Source organism: Camelus dromedarius, chromosome 4 (assembly GCF_036321535.1).
Source record: "Camelus dromedarius isolate mCamDro1 chromosome 4, mCamDro1.pat, whole genome shotgun sequence".
Classification (NCBI taxonomy): Eukaryota; Metazoa; Chordata; class Mammalia; order Artiodactyla; family Camelidae; genus Camelus; species Camelus dromedarius.
The window spans coordinates 71,026,596-71,041,851 of record NC_087439.1 but is presented as its reverse complement, the minus strand read 5'-3'; the positions used below and the strand labels follow the sequence as shown (position 1 = coordinate 71,041,851).

The 15,256-nt window shown below is 36.2% G+C and overlaps 1 protein-coding gene across 4 annotated transcripts in view; it reads right to left on the bottom strand.

Moving 5' to 3' along the window:
* Positions 1 to 833: 833 nt before the first annotated feature.
* Positions 834 to 15,256, bottom strand: part of ALS2 (alsin Rho guanine nucleotide exchange factor ALS2) — a 64,985-nt gene continuing 50,562 nt past the window's right edge. For 2 of the 4 annotated variants that reach the window (XM_031451984.2, XM_010991729.3), the window contains exons 24-34: positions 14,620 to 14,753; positions 13,549 to 13,716; positions 9,678 to 9,795; positions 8,721 to 8,878; positions 6,605 to 6,727; positions 5,150 to 5,326; positions 4,273 to 4,318; positions 3,988 to 4,049; positions 3,262 to 3,411; positions 3,010 to 3,106; positions 834 to 1,033 (exon numbers count right to left, since the gene is read on the bottom strand). In XM_031451984.2, coding sequence (XP_031307844.2) covers positions 995 to 1,033; positions 3,010 to 3,106; positions 3,262 to 3,411; positions 3,988 to 4,049; positions 4,273 to 4,318; positions 5,150 to 5,326; positions 6,605 to 6,727; positions 8,721 to 8,878; positions 9,678 to 9,795; positions 13,549 to 13,716; positions 14,620 to 14,753 — 1,272 coding nt within the window. In that variant the 3' untranslated portion in view covers positions 834 to 994. Of the gene's footprint in view, positions 1,034 to 2,368; positions 2,467 to 3,009; positions 3,107 to 3,261; positions 3,412 to 3,987; positions 4,050 to 4,272; positions 4,319 to 5,149; positions 5,327 to 6,604; positions 6,728 to 8,720; positions 8,879 to 9,677; positions 9,796 to 13,548; positions 13,717 to 14,619; positions 14,754 to 15,256 lie in introns of all 4 variants that reach the window. The other 2 variants (XR_010380666.1, XM_031451985.2) reach the window with 2 other exon arrangements.

Here is a 15,256-nt window from a genome sequence, read left to right as displayed (position 1 = left end):
GGAAAAGCCAAAGCGTGTTTCCTTTTCCTTCCCCTCTGTGAGTTCAGCGCGAGGTGCGGGGAAGAACCACAACACTAGGTCAAGGATGGCGCAGATCTTCGCTTCCGTATTTCCCAGTCTCTAGTCCTGCTCCAGAAAACAGCCCACGTGCAAGAGCTCTTCAGGCTCTCATTCACAGGCCTCAGAACACAGCGTTTACACGCGGACAAATGAGGTCCTGCAGCAGTTCAGAGTCAGTCAGTGTCTGAATTCCAGTGTATTCACTCCACAGCGTTGTAAGCAATCCAAGAACAAAATTCCTATGATCTTTCTAGTCAGGAAGCAGAAGACTCCTATTTGGATGCGTTCCATGTTTGGGGTCAGGGTGTGGTAGTAACTGCACAGAACCTCTTCCATCATGAATACCCTGGTAGAAAAGCTTAGAAAAAGTTAAAACTGCAGTTTGAAAGTTCCTCTTTCCACCCCCCAGCAAAGAAGCATGGTGCACACATGATTGCAAGGGATTTAGGAAGGCATAGTGTGGCCAGGGTAGTTTCAAGTACAATCTGCTCCTTGCAAAGGGGTCTGGGGTAACTGCAGGGGAACCAGAAACTCAAAAATATTCATCAACTTCTTTAACTTAAGAAGCTATACTGAGAACTTTTTCTTACAACTTCAGGAGCCGGCATACTATTTACCATAGGAAGGAATACCCCTCTTTTTTCCAACAGTAGATGTATGATATTTGGGGAACTTGACATAGCCCACAGACTGGTCTATTCTGATTTCTACCTCCTTTCCAATCCTCCCTTTAAATTATTCAGTCCTTTTTTTCTGCGCTCAGGGCTCTGATCCTGCGCTCAGGGCTCTGATCATTAGTAAGGCTCAGAAATAACAACTGAAATAATACAACGTCCTAATTTCAACACTGCTCTTTTTTTGCCACTACAGGAAGACACCAGATGGTGCTAAAACACTCTGTATAGATAATCCAGTTGTCAAGCTATTATGCAGCCTAGTTAAGCTTCTCACGCTGGATCTGGTAGTAACATGCCTGAAAAAAAAAAAGTTCAAAACCATTTAAAATTTACTTTGAAAGAAACTACATAAACATAGCAATGCACATGGGACTAAGAAAGGAGAGCCCTTATTAAAATACTGATAGCTCAACAAAATCAGTTGCTTTCATTTTCCCCCAGCTTCTTCCAGTCCCCCTACCCAATGTCTATTTTGCTTAGCTGTAATTAATAGAGATAAAATTTCATAAATTTTCCTCTAATGCTCAAATGAACAAACTTTTTTATAAGCTGTACAATAGTCTTCACCAAGTAGAAATACCTTAATTTGCTAAGCCACTATCGATTGGATACTTAGAATATCCTGATCATTATAAGGTCCATGAATAACTGTAATCAGAATCACCTAGTATATTTGATAAACACACAGACTGAGATTAAGCCTTATCCTGGACCCAGTCAATCAGCATTTCCAGGAATGCATTCCAAGGTGATTCTGAAAATAGCGTTTTGAGAGTTACTCTCACTACAAAGAACACCTCATAAAAATAATGTATAATGTTTTCCACTCTTTAATTTCTTGGGATAAATCTCCAGGAGTAGGACTAGGCAAACTCCACAAACATTTTTGATGTTGCTGATACCATCATTAACCTCTGTTTTCCAAAGGGGTGACTGCTACTTAATCCAGGATCAGCAATGTAGGAATAATTCTGATTTCACTATAACCTCACCAGCACTGGGTATAATTTTATAACATTTTTGTTAATTTAGCAGGAACAAATGGCACCTTTTAAAAATCTGCAGTGAAACTGAGCATTTTCCTACATATAAATGTATTTATTCAGTTTCTTCCTTGGTGATACGTTAAAGATGCTCTTCATATAACATAAATACTAATAATGTAAGTCACTGGTGACCAATATTTTCCCCAGTTGTCTCCACACTTTTCAGATTACTTAATATAAATGTTAATGGTATTTAAGCTGAAAAGTTTAAACAATTAGCTCAAGTCAGAAACCTGACATTAAATTCTAGTGGATTTTTTTTTCATTTTAATTTGCTTGTCTTTCATTCTCTCTTCCTTTTTCTATCTTTAAACCCTAAGGTGTCTATAATTTGCTACATGACTGATTCCACCCTGATTCTACCCTCCCTTCAAAACTGCTAATATGCTAACTCAACACTTTGACCATTTATTAAATAATTCTTCTCTTTTTCCATTTTTGTGCCTGATGTTTCCATTTTCGTATGTGAATTTTTTATTATAATACTGCCCATGTGGGGGCCATTCCTTCCACTTAGGAATCTGCCTGTTCCTGTAACAGTGACATACAATCTTAATTACCGTGATTTCATAATACTTTACTAACCGGCAGAATGGGTCTACTTTCTGTCTTTTTTCAGAAGTGTTTTTCCCATTTTCTATTTGTTATTCTTCCAAGAAACTTCAGAATGATTCTATCAAATTCTAAGAAAAATTAAGGTTGGGAAACTGAAATGACTTCCAACAATCCCTAGAGAGCACCTGGATCAGAGAACCTCATTTGTAACCTACTGGTTACAGTAAACACATGGGAAAGAAAGGAAATGCCACACATATTCATTACATACATCCTGCCTTTGGTGTTTTACCTTAATTCCAATAAATAGCTCTATGGCTGGATACTTTTTTTGGACATTAAGAACTCTTTCTTTTTTTTTTTTTTTTTTTTTACAGTTACATGTATATAGCTGGTCTACATCTATAAGGATTTGTTAACGATTTGAATGATCAATTTACAGGGAAGACTGGGTGGTGAATAATTTGCTTTAGTATTTTGAAGAATAACTGACTGATTCTACTTTTCTTTACCTTATCATATTTTAAAATTTAACAATATGTGCTCTAAAGGCACTTAATGTTTGCAATTAAACTTTTTTTAAAGAAGAAGGTGGTAAATGACAGATTCATAATATGGTAAATGAAAGAAATTTTTAACATAAAAAAAATTAAGTAATACCTATACTTTACCTTCAAGGTGGTGAACATTATACCCTGTTCCCCATGCTGAAGATATGGGTCCATCAGATCCTCAATGAGGTGCACCTCAGAGCCTAAATTCCTAATCCTGCCCCAACGAGAAAAAGATATTGAGTTATTTCCACCTTAACAAAAGAGGGTTTTTCCAGTGGGAAAGCATATGCCTGTCATCAGCTCAGAAAAGCAAGGGGCTGACTGGTTAAAAGAATGCCACTAATACTAAAGGCAGAAGAGACTGGTCACCTGGCCCGTAGCACCACGTATAAGAAAACAGGAAACAAGTCATCCATGGACCACAAGAAGTCTTCCTGAAGTGATGCCAGGACACTCTGAGAGATTTCTTCAAAAGTCTGCTGGATGACTTTAAGTTTGTCTGATGGGGTAAATGTTGTGCTGTTGTTTAAAAAAAAAAAAAGACAAAAGACAAAAAGATATCCTATAGCTTAACTGTTTGACATTATACCCCTAGGGCTCATGTGCCTTAAGTTGGACACATCAGGCAAAATGAGTAGCTAGAAGGGACGACCACTGTAGTCCTACAGTTCTCTGAGAAAAGAAGCCTCAAACTATCAATGGTTCCCATGGAAGAATCCACTGAGTCATAGATTATCTCCTTTTACCCAAGTGGAATCTTATTTTCCTAACACATGCTTTTCTCTGAGTAAGAAGTTGGTTAATTTCCATTTGGCTAAAGATGTGATTATGTAGATAAATTTCTGGATAGATTCTCCACCACTTTTGAAAATGCAAGGGCCCTGTGGAGTAAAAGGTAACCCAAATGTCTCAAAAGAGCCTTTCTGATCTCTAGCCTGAGTTTGACACCATGTTTTGTGTTTTGTTTTTTTTTTGCTGGGGGAAGGGGGTGGGGTGGAGTGTGCTTAGAGTTTAGGTAAAGATAAGATCTCATTAATATCTTAATAGCCTAACCACTTCTTTGATTTATGTGATTTTCAACAAATCAGAGATTACCTGATCTGCTGTAGACATTCTACAGCTGAGGCAAAACAAGCATCTTTTGTGGTTGGCAAAACCTGCAAAAAAGAGAATTTATAAAGGTCAAAAGAGGAAAGGTGCCTTTTGCAGCAACAATAAACATAAATGAAACCGATGGCAGGATGCAGGTCTTCAGTGAAGAACTCATGCAACTCATGCTTGGGTACTATTCTACCAAAGTGAAATGGAAATTTTTTGCTATCTCGAATACTCCTCACCAAAGAAAAGCATATTTGCTGAGGAAACTAAAATCTACTATACCTTTTTAGTCTCTCCAAGGATTGACAAGGTCACTGGCCAAAATTTCCTACAATAGAATACATACATTGTTAACACGAGTTGTTATTTATGGTAGATTAATCCCCATATAAACAGTTAAATATATATTGGCTTCCCAGTCCCCATTTAAAATAACTATTCCACAGATAGGTTAAGTTGTAATAAACATTCCAGAAGTAACATAACCCTATACATTACAAATATTACCAAATATTGGCCAAAACTTTCCTTCACTCAATTTTATCTCATTTTCACTATTAAACTATTCCACTGAAAATATTTACTTTCCAATTAAGGCTTATTCCTTTTTTTTGATAGCACAAATATTTAATTATTGGATGTTGGGGTGATCAGCTTTATCATAGCACTAGAAAGAAAGCATAATCCCTTGGTATTCCCTTGGAATAACAAGAAAAAATGCCTTACAACAAAAAGACCACTTCTAAAGTTTTAAATTAGAAATTGTAGATGTGGAGGGAGGGAAGAGAAGAAGGGAAGAAAGAATATCAAAGACTGGATATAATTAACTTTTTCTGAAAATGTGAATATATGTATATTGCTTTAAAGTACCACAAAATATCAGGCAAGATAACTCTAACTATACATCTACATCTACATATATATATAAATCCAGAATATATATATTCAGAAGAATAATCAAATTTCATACTTATCTCCAAAAATTCTCAGAAACTTTATGATTATTAAATATCATTATTTTGCTGAAGACAGATGTGCAATAGATAAATAAACAGCAAATTATATAGAAAATTCAAAAATCAAAGTACCAAATTCCTGATAATGCTGTTTGCATTTTAAGTTAAAACCATTCGATTCCATTCATAAGTGCTGCACTTACCTCTGCACCCCGAGGAAGCCCAAAAGAGCAATATCTGGCTGCTTGTTTAGTCGCAGAACACATTCCCAGTAAACGTCCTCCTCACGATCATTCTCCAGGGCATAGAGCATGAACAGCGGTGGGTAGAGCCGAGGTAGGAGCACAGGAAGCAGCAACCCAGACCCTGTTACCACATAACTACAAAACATCAGAGGGAGAGGGAGAGGGAGAGGGAGAAGAGTTAATCTTAAAATTGGATACAGAATCAAAGATGGAGCTTCATTTTCTAAAAGCTGGAAGTAAAGATGGGAAATTTTGAGTAAAAAAGCAGTTAAATCATAGCAGCACTATATACAATAGCCGAGACATGGAAACAACCTAAATGTCCATTGACAGATGACTGGATAAAGAAGCTGTGGTATATTTATACAACAGAATACTATTCAGCGATGAAAAAGAATAATAAAATAATGCCATTTGCAGCAACATGGATGTAACTGGAGACGGTCATTCTAAGTGAAGTAAGCCAGAAAGAGAAAGAAAAATAACATATGATATTACTCATATGTGGAATCTAAAAATAGAGAAAGAAAGAAAGAAGGAAAGAAGGAAAGAAAGGAAGGAAGGAAGGAAGGAAGGAAGGAAGGAAGGAAGGAAGGAAGGAAGGAAGGAAGAAAGAAAGAAAGAAAGAAAGAAAGAAAGAAAGAAAGAAAGGAAGGAAGGAAGGAAGGAAGAAAGAAAGGAAGAAAGAAAGAAAGACACTAACGAACTCATCTACAAAAGAAAAAGACTTGCAGACATAGTAAACAATCTTATGGTTGCCAGGGAAAAGGGGTGGGAAAGGATAAATTTGGGAGTTTGAGATTTGAAAATATTAAACACTATATATAAAAATAGGTGAAAAACAAATTTCTTCTGTATAGCACAGGGAACTATATTCAATATCTTGTAATAACCTTTAATGAAAAAGAGTATGAAAACAAATATATGTATATATATGCATGACTGGGACATTGTGCTGTACACCAGAAATTGACACAATATAACTGACTATACTTCAATTAAAGAAAAAAAAAAGGAAGCAGTTCTAATATTACTCTTCTTTTATGTAAGGAGTTTACATGAGAAGTGTGCCTATGGCCTCAGAGTTTTGTCTTAGGCCAACTGTGAATTCTTTTCGTAAACTCAAAATCTAACAGAAAGTCCACTTTGTTTCTATTTTAAGGCTAATTTTTCTGTTGTCCTAGGGCAGATTTACTTTGCCTTTGTGCCCAGTCATCTGTGGTTATACTTTTATGGGGTTTGCCAAGTAGAACTCGAGACATAAAAGGAACCTGAGATCACCTCGTCCAAACACATCATTTTAGAAAGAAGGAAACAGATCTAGGGAAAAAAATAACTTCTCCTGGGATTCTTTGCATAAGATCATCTAGTCTCCACCCTCTTTCTTCACAATTTCCACCCAGCTCTACTCACCCTGGCTCTGGTGATTCAGATCTGGAATCTGACTTCGCAGTGCAAAAGGATTTCCTTTCATTTGGCAGAGGAGCAGAAAGAGGAATTGTGCTGCCCTCCTCAGGAAGCTCAGGAAATAAGAATCTAAGGAAGAATAAAAAATATACAATTACACCTCTAGAGCAGCTAGAAAGAGTACAAACACGTTGCTATTATTTAATCTATTTAAGGCCTGATGAAATCAAACTTTATATCAACTAAATATTTTAGTTTCCTGAGATTCTTTTTTCTTTTTAGTTTTTTATTGAAATGTAGTTGATTTACAATGTTAGTTTCAGATGTACAGCAGAGTGATTCAGTTATACATATATATACACATATATACATATTCTTTTCAGATTCTTTTCCATTTTACATTATTACAAGAAATTGAAATATCTTCCCCATGCTACAAAGCAGGTCCTTGTTTATCGATTTTATATATAGTAACATGTGTCTGTTAAACCCCAACCCCTAGTTCCCTGAGATTCTTAACTGATGGTTCTTACAGGATAAAATTAAGAATGTAGCTAATGAATAACACTACTTAAATCTTTTTTTTTCTGTCTAGTTACTGAAGAATGAAGAATTCTAATCTATATGAAATATGTTTTCTTACTGGCAAATCTCATCTTGAGGTCAATGTGCCCTGACTCTTCAAGGAGAGACCACTGTTTTCAGAGTATTAAAAAAAAATCACTGGAAATACTTAAATGTCCAACATTAAGAAAAAAATGAAAACTCAATTAATGTAAAAATTAAAAAAAATTTTTTTATAGTCAAGTTATTGAAAACATTTTCCAAATGATCAAGCTACTAAGTTGCTGAGGATTTTTCCCTAAGCTCTGAATTTGCCCTAGATTTTATTTTCCACCTCTGGTATGCAAATGATGGGTTCTAACCATAAACAAAGTTTATTGTCCTCTTTATTTTCACAGGCTTAAATCTTGATCCTTAAAGGCAACCTTCTGTATTTTTGTAGATTTATACCATGCCCCCGTCCCTAATTTTATAGTTGAGAAAACTAAAAAAGTTCAGGAAACTTATCTTCATTTTACCCAGCTAATGTCAATGCTGAAACAATCCGAGTCCAGCAGTATTTTTAGTGGATATATTGTCCCCTCAAAACCTGAAACACTTTGAAATGCATTTATCAGTTTTGAGGCTAATAATAGAGAAAGATTTCTGAGACAAAATCCATAAAATTCTGTACAACTATCTCAGTATAGTATTTACTTGCCCGCTTAAACCCAGTAAAATATCTTGAATTTCAAAAGTTCCTAATTTGCTTGCTGCCTGAAACCTTCCTTTGAAAAATGCCTGCTTGCTTTCTAACTTCCTTCAAAGCCTGTGCTCAGATATTACCTTATTAGTTAGGCCTCCTTGACCTTCTGTTTGAAACAGCAGCATCTCACCTCCAGACTCGTCTCTTTCCCTCTGTCATGTTTATCATTATCTCACATATTTTGATTACTCTGTGCCCACTTAATTGTCAGCCGCATTAGAGTACAGATTCTTTTTTTTTTTTTTTTTTTTTTTTTTTTAGTTTGTTCACTGATAAATTCCTCCAGGGGCTAGAATGGTGGCTGACACACTCAATAAATATTTGCTGAATAAGTGAATAACTGAATATGCTGTTGTCAAGGGACAGGACATAAATATTCAGGGATAAAACTTCATATTAGATTTTACCTTCTCTGTGCTTAGGTTTTAGAGACATGATTTTTGTCTAGAGATTAAATCCAAATAAGACTACTGTATTTCATACCAAAATTGGTATTAAAAAAAAAACATTCATTTTAGCCTTCTATTGTACTTAATGAGTAAGGAAGATACAAAGGAAATAATTAACAATGGCTAAGGTCCAACTTTTTTATAGTTACAGCATAAACACAAAGTAAAAACATGTTTTCGTTATATAATCTAAGGATCTGTGGCATAAAACCATTTTCTTGGTGAATAATTTAATTTCTGTGACAAAGAGGACAATTCATGACTCTTTACAAAGTTGTATCTCTAGATTCAGGGTGAAGATACCCAAGCGTAAGGATAAACTAGTATTCCACAGCTTCCAGACTTCGATGAAAAGATCTCTTACCTCACCAGCTGGAAAATTCGCTTAAGGTAGGACTTAATCTCCTTCACGGCCTCCTGCAGTAACCGGCGGTTGGCTCCCACACCCACATATGTCATTCTATACACTGCAACCAGTGTCTCCACAAGCCTGCCCAGAGGGTGCAGAGGAGTGTCACAGGCCTGGGCAGGAAGAGAACAATGCAGTCAATCAATGCACACTAATAGCAGAAACAATCAATCAAAAATAAACAATTTCATAAATGATAATTTTCAAAATGAAAGTAATCAAGAGTCTACTTTTAGACCAGGAAAATTCAAATCCTTTAACTTTTCTGAAACTGTTGAGTCTACCCAACTTTTCTGAAAATGTTGAGTCTCTGAAAGCAGAGTAGGAGTTCCTAATCTTAATCAAAGAATCCTTTTAATACTTTGGGAAAATAGTTTTGGATACATTGATATAGAATATCATTGAAAGAAAGGTTCTGATATTTTAAATGTCATAAAAAATATATGAAATGTTACCTTGGAGAAAATTTATGACAGCTGATTATGCTCTGAAACAGTAACTCTTCACTTCCCTTGATTTCTCCTAATATTCCTTCCTGTACCCCCATACAATGCATGTCATACTTTAAATTGTAACTGATCTTATAGGGTTTGGGAAGAAGCAAAGAGAGCATAACTATGAGGTGAGGGCAGCATTCTTTATTTATACAATCTCTGGTTTGCTAATGTTACTAACAAAAAGTCATTTTAAACATGGACCCTAGATCCAGAACCCCCTTGAACACTTCACAAAACTTAGAAGATTCCATCATCATAATAGGTCAATCTCCATGTAGAAATGTGTTTTTAGTAGCCAGATAATTAACAAAAGAAATACTTAGAAAGCAAAAACAGGATTAAAGTATCAATAAGCTGTGAGTACATCTGAATGATATATTGTTGTACCTGCATCATGGTTTTGACTCTTGTTTACCTTTATTAAATATTTCCTGATGTCATCATATTTCTCGACAGAGAAGGCACCAACATGCTGAGGAATGAATTCCAAACTCTCTAGCGTCTGAGTCTGTGAACGACTTAATATCTCTGGACTACAAAAAGGGAAAAGAATGCCTATTATATATTTCAAGAAAGCAAGATAACTGTAATGTGCACAAGAAACACAGTCTCCAACTAAGGATGAAATGGAGTATTCAGCACAGTGTTCATACCAAATGTGCTCATAATTGGTAACTAACCTATTAGGTTTATGTAACAGTCATTCCAAACAGCATTTAATGTTACTCCACACCAACTACAATAAATTAATGAAGATGTTGCTCCAATCTAAACCATGGTGTTGGGAAATGCTGTTATAACATTAGCTTGAAGAGAAAACTGGCGACAGGCTTGTTAGTGATGAGAAAAAAATGGAATTAAGGGGAGAGAGTGCTAAGGGAAAAGGAAAACAAGTCAAACAGCAAAGAAAGAAATGCAAATGAGCTCAAAAAGTAAGGAGATGATGAGGAAGTTACTATAGGTGGTGAGGTAAGCAAACAATGGGCAAAGGGAAGCTTTTGATGAAGCAGCTAAGACAGAACACATACTTGTAATCACATGAAATTTTTACTAGACCCACTAGATTACAACCAATTAGAAATCAGAAACAGTGAACAATGTCGGGGCAGGGCAGGGTATAGCTCAGTGGTAGAATGCAGTGCTTGGAAACAGTGCACAATTATTATAATACTATTTTAGATAACACATAAGATTTTTGTGATAGCAACATGGTTTTATATAAAGTTCATTCATTCTCACTCCTTGGAAATACCCACCAAGAGTTATCCAAAGTTACCTAGAGGATATTATATTCAGTGAAGTCAGGCAGAGAAAGACAAATACTATATGATCATTTATATGTAAAATCTAAAAAATAATACAAATGAATCTATATACAAAACAGAAACAGACTCACAGACATAGAAAACAAACTTACAGTTGCCAAAGGGGAAAGAGAGGGTAGAGGGACAAATTAAGAGTGTGGGATTAACAGATCCAAACTACTATACACAAAATAGATAAGCAACAAGGATTTACCATATAGTACAGGGAATTAAGTAAATATCTTGTAATATCTACAATGGAGAATAATCAGAAAATAAAACAACTGAATCACTATGCTGTACACTTGCAACTAAGACAATATTGTAAATCAACTACGCTTCAATTTAAAAAGGAGTCAACCAAGGTTAACTGGAGGTCTCAAGTCTCAATGGTAATGCCTACCGGCTCTATCAGTGAAGGCTGACCATCTGTATCAAACACAAGAGCAAGTTCACATCAGTAATAAATTCTGGGAGTTTCCATTTCTTCTACTGATAGACACAGTAGAAGGTAAAAAACCATTAACTTCACAAAGCACTATAATCAATTCCTATTTATCTCAAATACAGGGGGAAAAAATTTCTTTCTACATTGCAGAACTTAGCGAGTTCTTTCAAAGGCTAAGCAATGCTTGTGGGAATTACTGGCCAACTTAAAGAATAAGGAAATACGAAGAAAGGCAGGTGGAGAAAAGAAAAGCAAGAGAAAAGGGAAGAAAATAAGATAAAGAAGAGAAGAAATAAAAAAGTACATCTGTAATTTTTCTTTCAGCACTTAAAACCTGCGGTGCCACTTCCTTCTGGCCTCCAAGGTTTCTGATGACAAATATGCAGCCATTAGAATCGCTAATTTAGATGCATAATTTTTCTTTAGCCGCTTTCAAGATTTTTTTTCTTTCAATTTGAATATTACGTGTCATCTGTATATGGATATCCCCACTCCCACCCAGGATGCAGTTTGTTCAGCTTGTTGAATGTATAGGTTTATGTCTTTCACCAAACTTGGGAACCGTTCAAACATTATTTAGTCAAGTATTTATTCAGCCCCGTAATTCTTCTCCTTTCCTTCTGGGATTCCAAGGACACAAATATTGGACTCCTTAGTTCCTTAGAGCTCTATTCACTATTTTTCCCCACATGCTTTTATTATTTAGTTTGAATAACTTCTATTAATCTATTTGCAAGTTCACTGACTCTCCTGCTGTCATCTCTATCCTGCTACTGAGTCCACCCAGTGATTTTTAAAATTTTGGTTATATTTTTCAGTTCAAAAAATTTGACTTAGTTCTTCTTAATGTCTTCTATTTCTTTGCTCATACTTTTGGTTTTAATATTTGTTTCAAGATGTTTGCAATTTCTCATTTGAGCATTTTTATAATAGCTACTTTAAAGTTCTCGTCAGATAATTCCAAAATCTATGTTAGGGCATCGGTGATGTCTATTGATTGTCTTTCCCCAAATGAGTTGAGATTTTCATGATTCTTTGATTGCCAAGTAACTCTGGTTTATTTCCTGGACATTTTCAGTATTACATTAATGAGATCTAGGGTCTTGTTTTACATCCTATGGAGAACTTTGACATGCCTAACATTGTAAAACACAGCAGAACTGAAACTGTTATCTTTACAAGGACCTGCTTGTAAAGCTGGCCCTTGGCTGGTACCCAGGAACTAAGCTTTCTAAAAGTTCCCTATACTAACATGAACCATTTCCTAAACAATAAAGGTATTTTGCTGTCAGACTGTACTAACAAAGTGATTTACGGTGAACATCTGCTTTCCTTCTGGGACTGTGGAATTTTGGTAGTTGCTAAGCACAGGGTGCCTATGAGACCAGCACCCAATAAAAACCTGGGGCACTGAATCTCTAAGGGGCTTCTCTGCAGAAACACTGTACATGTGCAGTGCATTTTACTGCTCCAGAGTATGTGTGCTTTGTGCAACCCCACACAGGGATTCCTCCAGACACAGCCCATGTCTCCTTCCCTTAGGACAGGGCTGTGGATCCTTACTGCGTTGCTGAAATAACTCTTACCAGCAAATACAACTATCTGTTGAGCCTTATCAGACCCTCTAGTGAATCACTGAATGTGTAGGTGATTTTGGGAAATCTCTGAAACAGCTGATATTTTTGTTTTAGCCTTCTGTGGGTTACAGTTCCAATGTGAGTTCACTTTATAGCTTTCCAGAGCTCCTCTCTTTCCGTTACCTCCACGGTATTTTCTGGTTCCCCTTTTAGGTCCCCCAGCAAAAAAATGCCCACTTCCATGAATGTGCCACATCCGGGGCCAAGTGGTGGGAGGATAGAGAGGTCAAAAAAGCAGTGAGGTCTGGCCATGACTCTTGGACCTGAGGATCCATCAACAGAGAAAAAGGGTCCACTCTCACCGGAATGCTGGCTCCTGGAAGCATCCTGTCTCTTGCCTGCTCCAGCTGCTGCCATCGCTGTCCCTGCCACAGAAGTGGCTGCAGGCAGGGGCATGAGAAAGTGGAGGAAAAGGAGAGAGAGAAAACCCAGGGTATCTCCTCCACTCTATGAGCTTTAGAAGCCTCTTTTTCATATCTTGAGCCAGAAACAGCAGGCTTTTTTCTGCATCTCTGTCTGCACCACAGTGCTTACTTCCAGTTTCAGGTTATACTGAGTTCAGGCGGGGGACACTGTAGTTCAGGCTGGGGGACACAACCCAATAAACTCACCATTGGTTGGATGGTACTCTGAAGTCAGATGTTCCCCAATACACCTGCTGATATTTGTTTTTCAGGGTTTCAAATAGCTGTCCGTGTATTCTGCTTGGGTTTTAAAGTTGAGCTCAGTAGAAGATATGGGAGGTGTGTTTTACCCATCCTTACCCAGAAACAGAAGTACATCATTGACTTTTAAATTATATTTAAAAACTAAATGTAAGAAGCCTTGACAACTTACTGGTTTTAAGTTTTGTCTTCCTACCAGGCTCTGCCCTATGCCGGGTGGGCATTCACTCACCTGTCTCTGTGTTGGCGCCGGTTGGTGGTCAGGGCCACAGCAATGTTGTCCCATGCTTTCCAAACTTCTCCTTGGCCTGGGTTCTCACAGCCGAGCTGATGCCAACACTCATCAAACACTGCTTTCCACTTCTCATCAGCCGGCACTGCCAGGTTTCCTAGCTTCCTGCTAATAAGGTCATGTTAGCCTTTTACCATTCACTTCTTTAGTGTAAAAATCCTGAAGAACAGAAACTTTCTAATGTACAACTGGGAATACATCTGTGACAAAAACTGCTTGGATGATGGTGGTTGTATTGTTTAAAAACTGAATGAAAATTTAAAGGAATGGTTTTTAGCTACTTAGTGTTTATAGACAGTGAAGTACATGAGCTGTTAAGTGTGAAGCACATCAGAATTCTTGTTTGCTTTCTACAATTCCACAGAATTGATTTTGCAAAATTGATTCCTGCTAAAACAAGAACATTCTGTGCCTTGCACATCTCATAATGAGAATTGTGAAATGCATTACCCATTGGGTTCTAAAAATACTCTAATAAAAATGCTACACAAAGTATATCAAGTTCCCACAAGAAACAAGAATCTGAGATGCCATCACAATATAAAAACAGCTAAAGCTGCAGTCAATAAAGGAAAATAAACATATGCCAAAACCTTGGAGGAAGAACACAATACACCCAGAGACTCTGAGTTTTCCCCATATATGTAACGTATTCTTTTCCACCTAGTGTATATATAGGGTTGATCTTTACTTTTCAAAAATCAAGTTGTGTAGGCTTCCATTTAAAAATGCTCTTTCAGTCAACTTGGATACCTGCACCATTAACAATAAGATTATTCCCACACACAGAACTTTCATATTAAACATTTATGCTCTGAAGGCTATAATCTAAGCCAAGACTATAGATTTAGCAACCTATAGCAATGTCAGTTTACAATTCAAGATCATACTTTGTTAGAAAAAAAAGACTTTAAAAACTTGTTCTACATTTGAAATATTAACCAGCTTTGATAAAAGCAAGACAACTCAAAACATTCAATAATTAATCTAGAATTAACACTAGTTACTCACAAAACTTTGGGTCTGTCTTTATCACTCTCATACAGACTAGGCTTGAAGTAGGTCCCAGTGATTTTTATCCCAGATCCCCATTCTCCACTAAAATAACCTTCAATGTAATCTCCATTTGGCATAGTCAATGTTCCCTAGGGAAAGTCAGAGAAAATGTGGAATTAGAGAAACCAAGTATTTTCCATTTAAAAACTCAAGGGGAAAAAAGGCACTAAATGGTTAATATTTTCCTTTTTAACTTACTCTAGCCCCGAATTGTTAAAAAAAAGTGTATGCACACGCATGAGTAAAAAGTGTATGAAAATAATCCATGAGTTAAAGAAAAAAAAAGTAACAGGAAAAATTGGTAAAATATTTTTAGCTAAATGAAATGAACAAACAACTTATCTAAACTGATAGGATGCTAATAAAGCAGTGCTCAGAGACAAATTTAAAACTGTAAACATCTGTATTATAAAATAAGGGAGATTTCAAATCAGTAATCTAAAATTCCACCTTATAAAGTTAGAAAAGAGAAACAAACTAAACCCAGAACAAGGAGATAATAAAGATTAGAGCAAAAACCAATGAGATAGAAAATAAATAATGTAGAGAAAAAAATCAATGAAACCAAAAGCTGCTTCTTTAAAAAGATAAA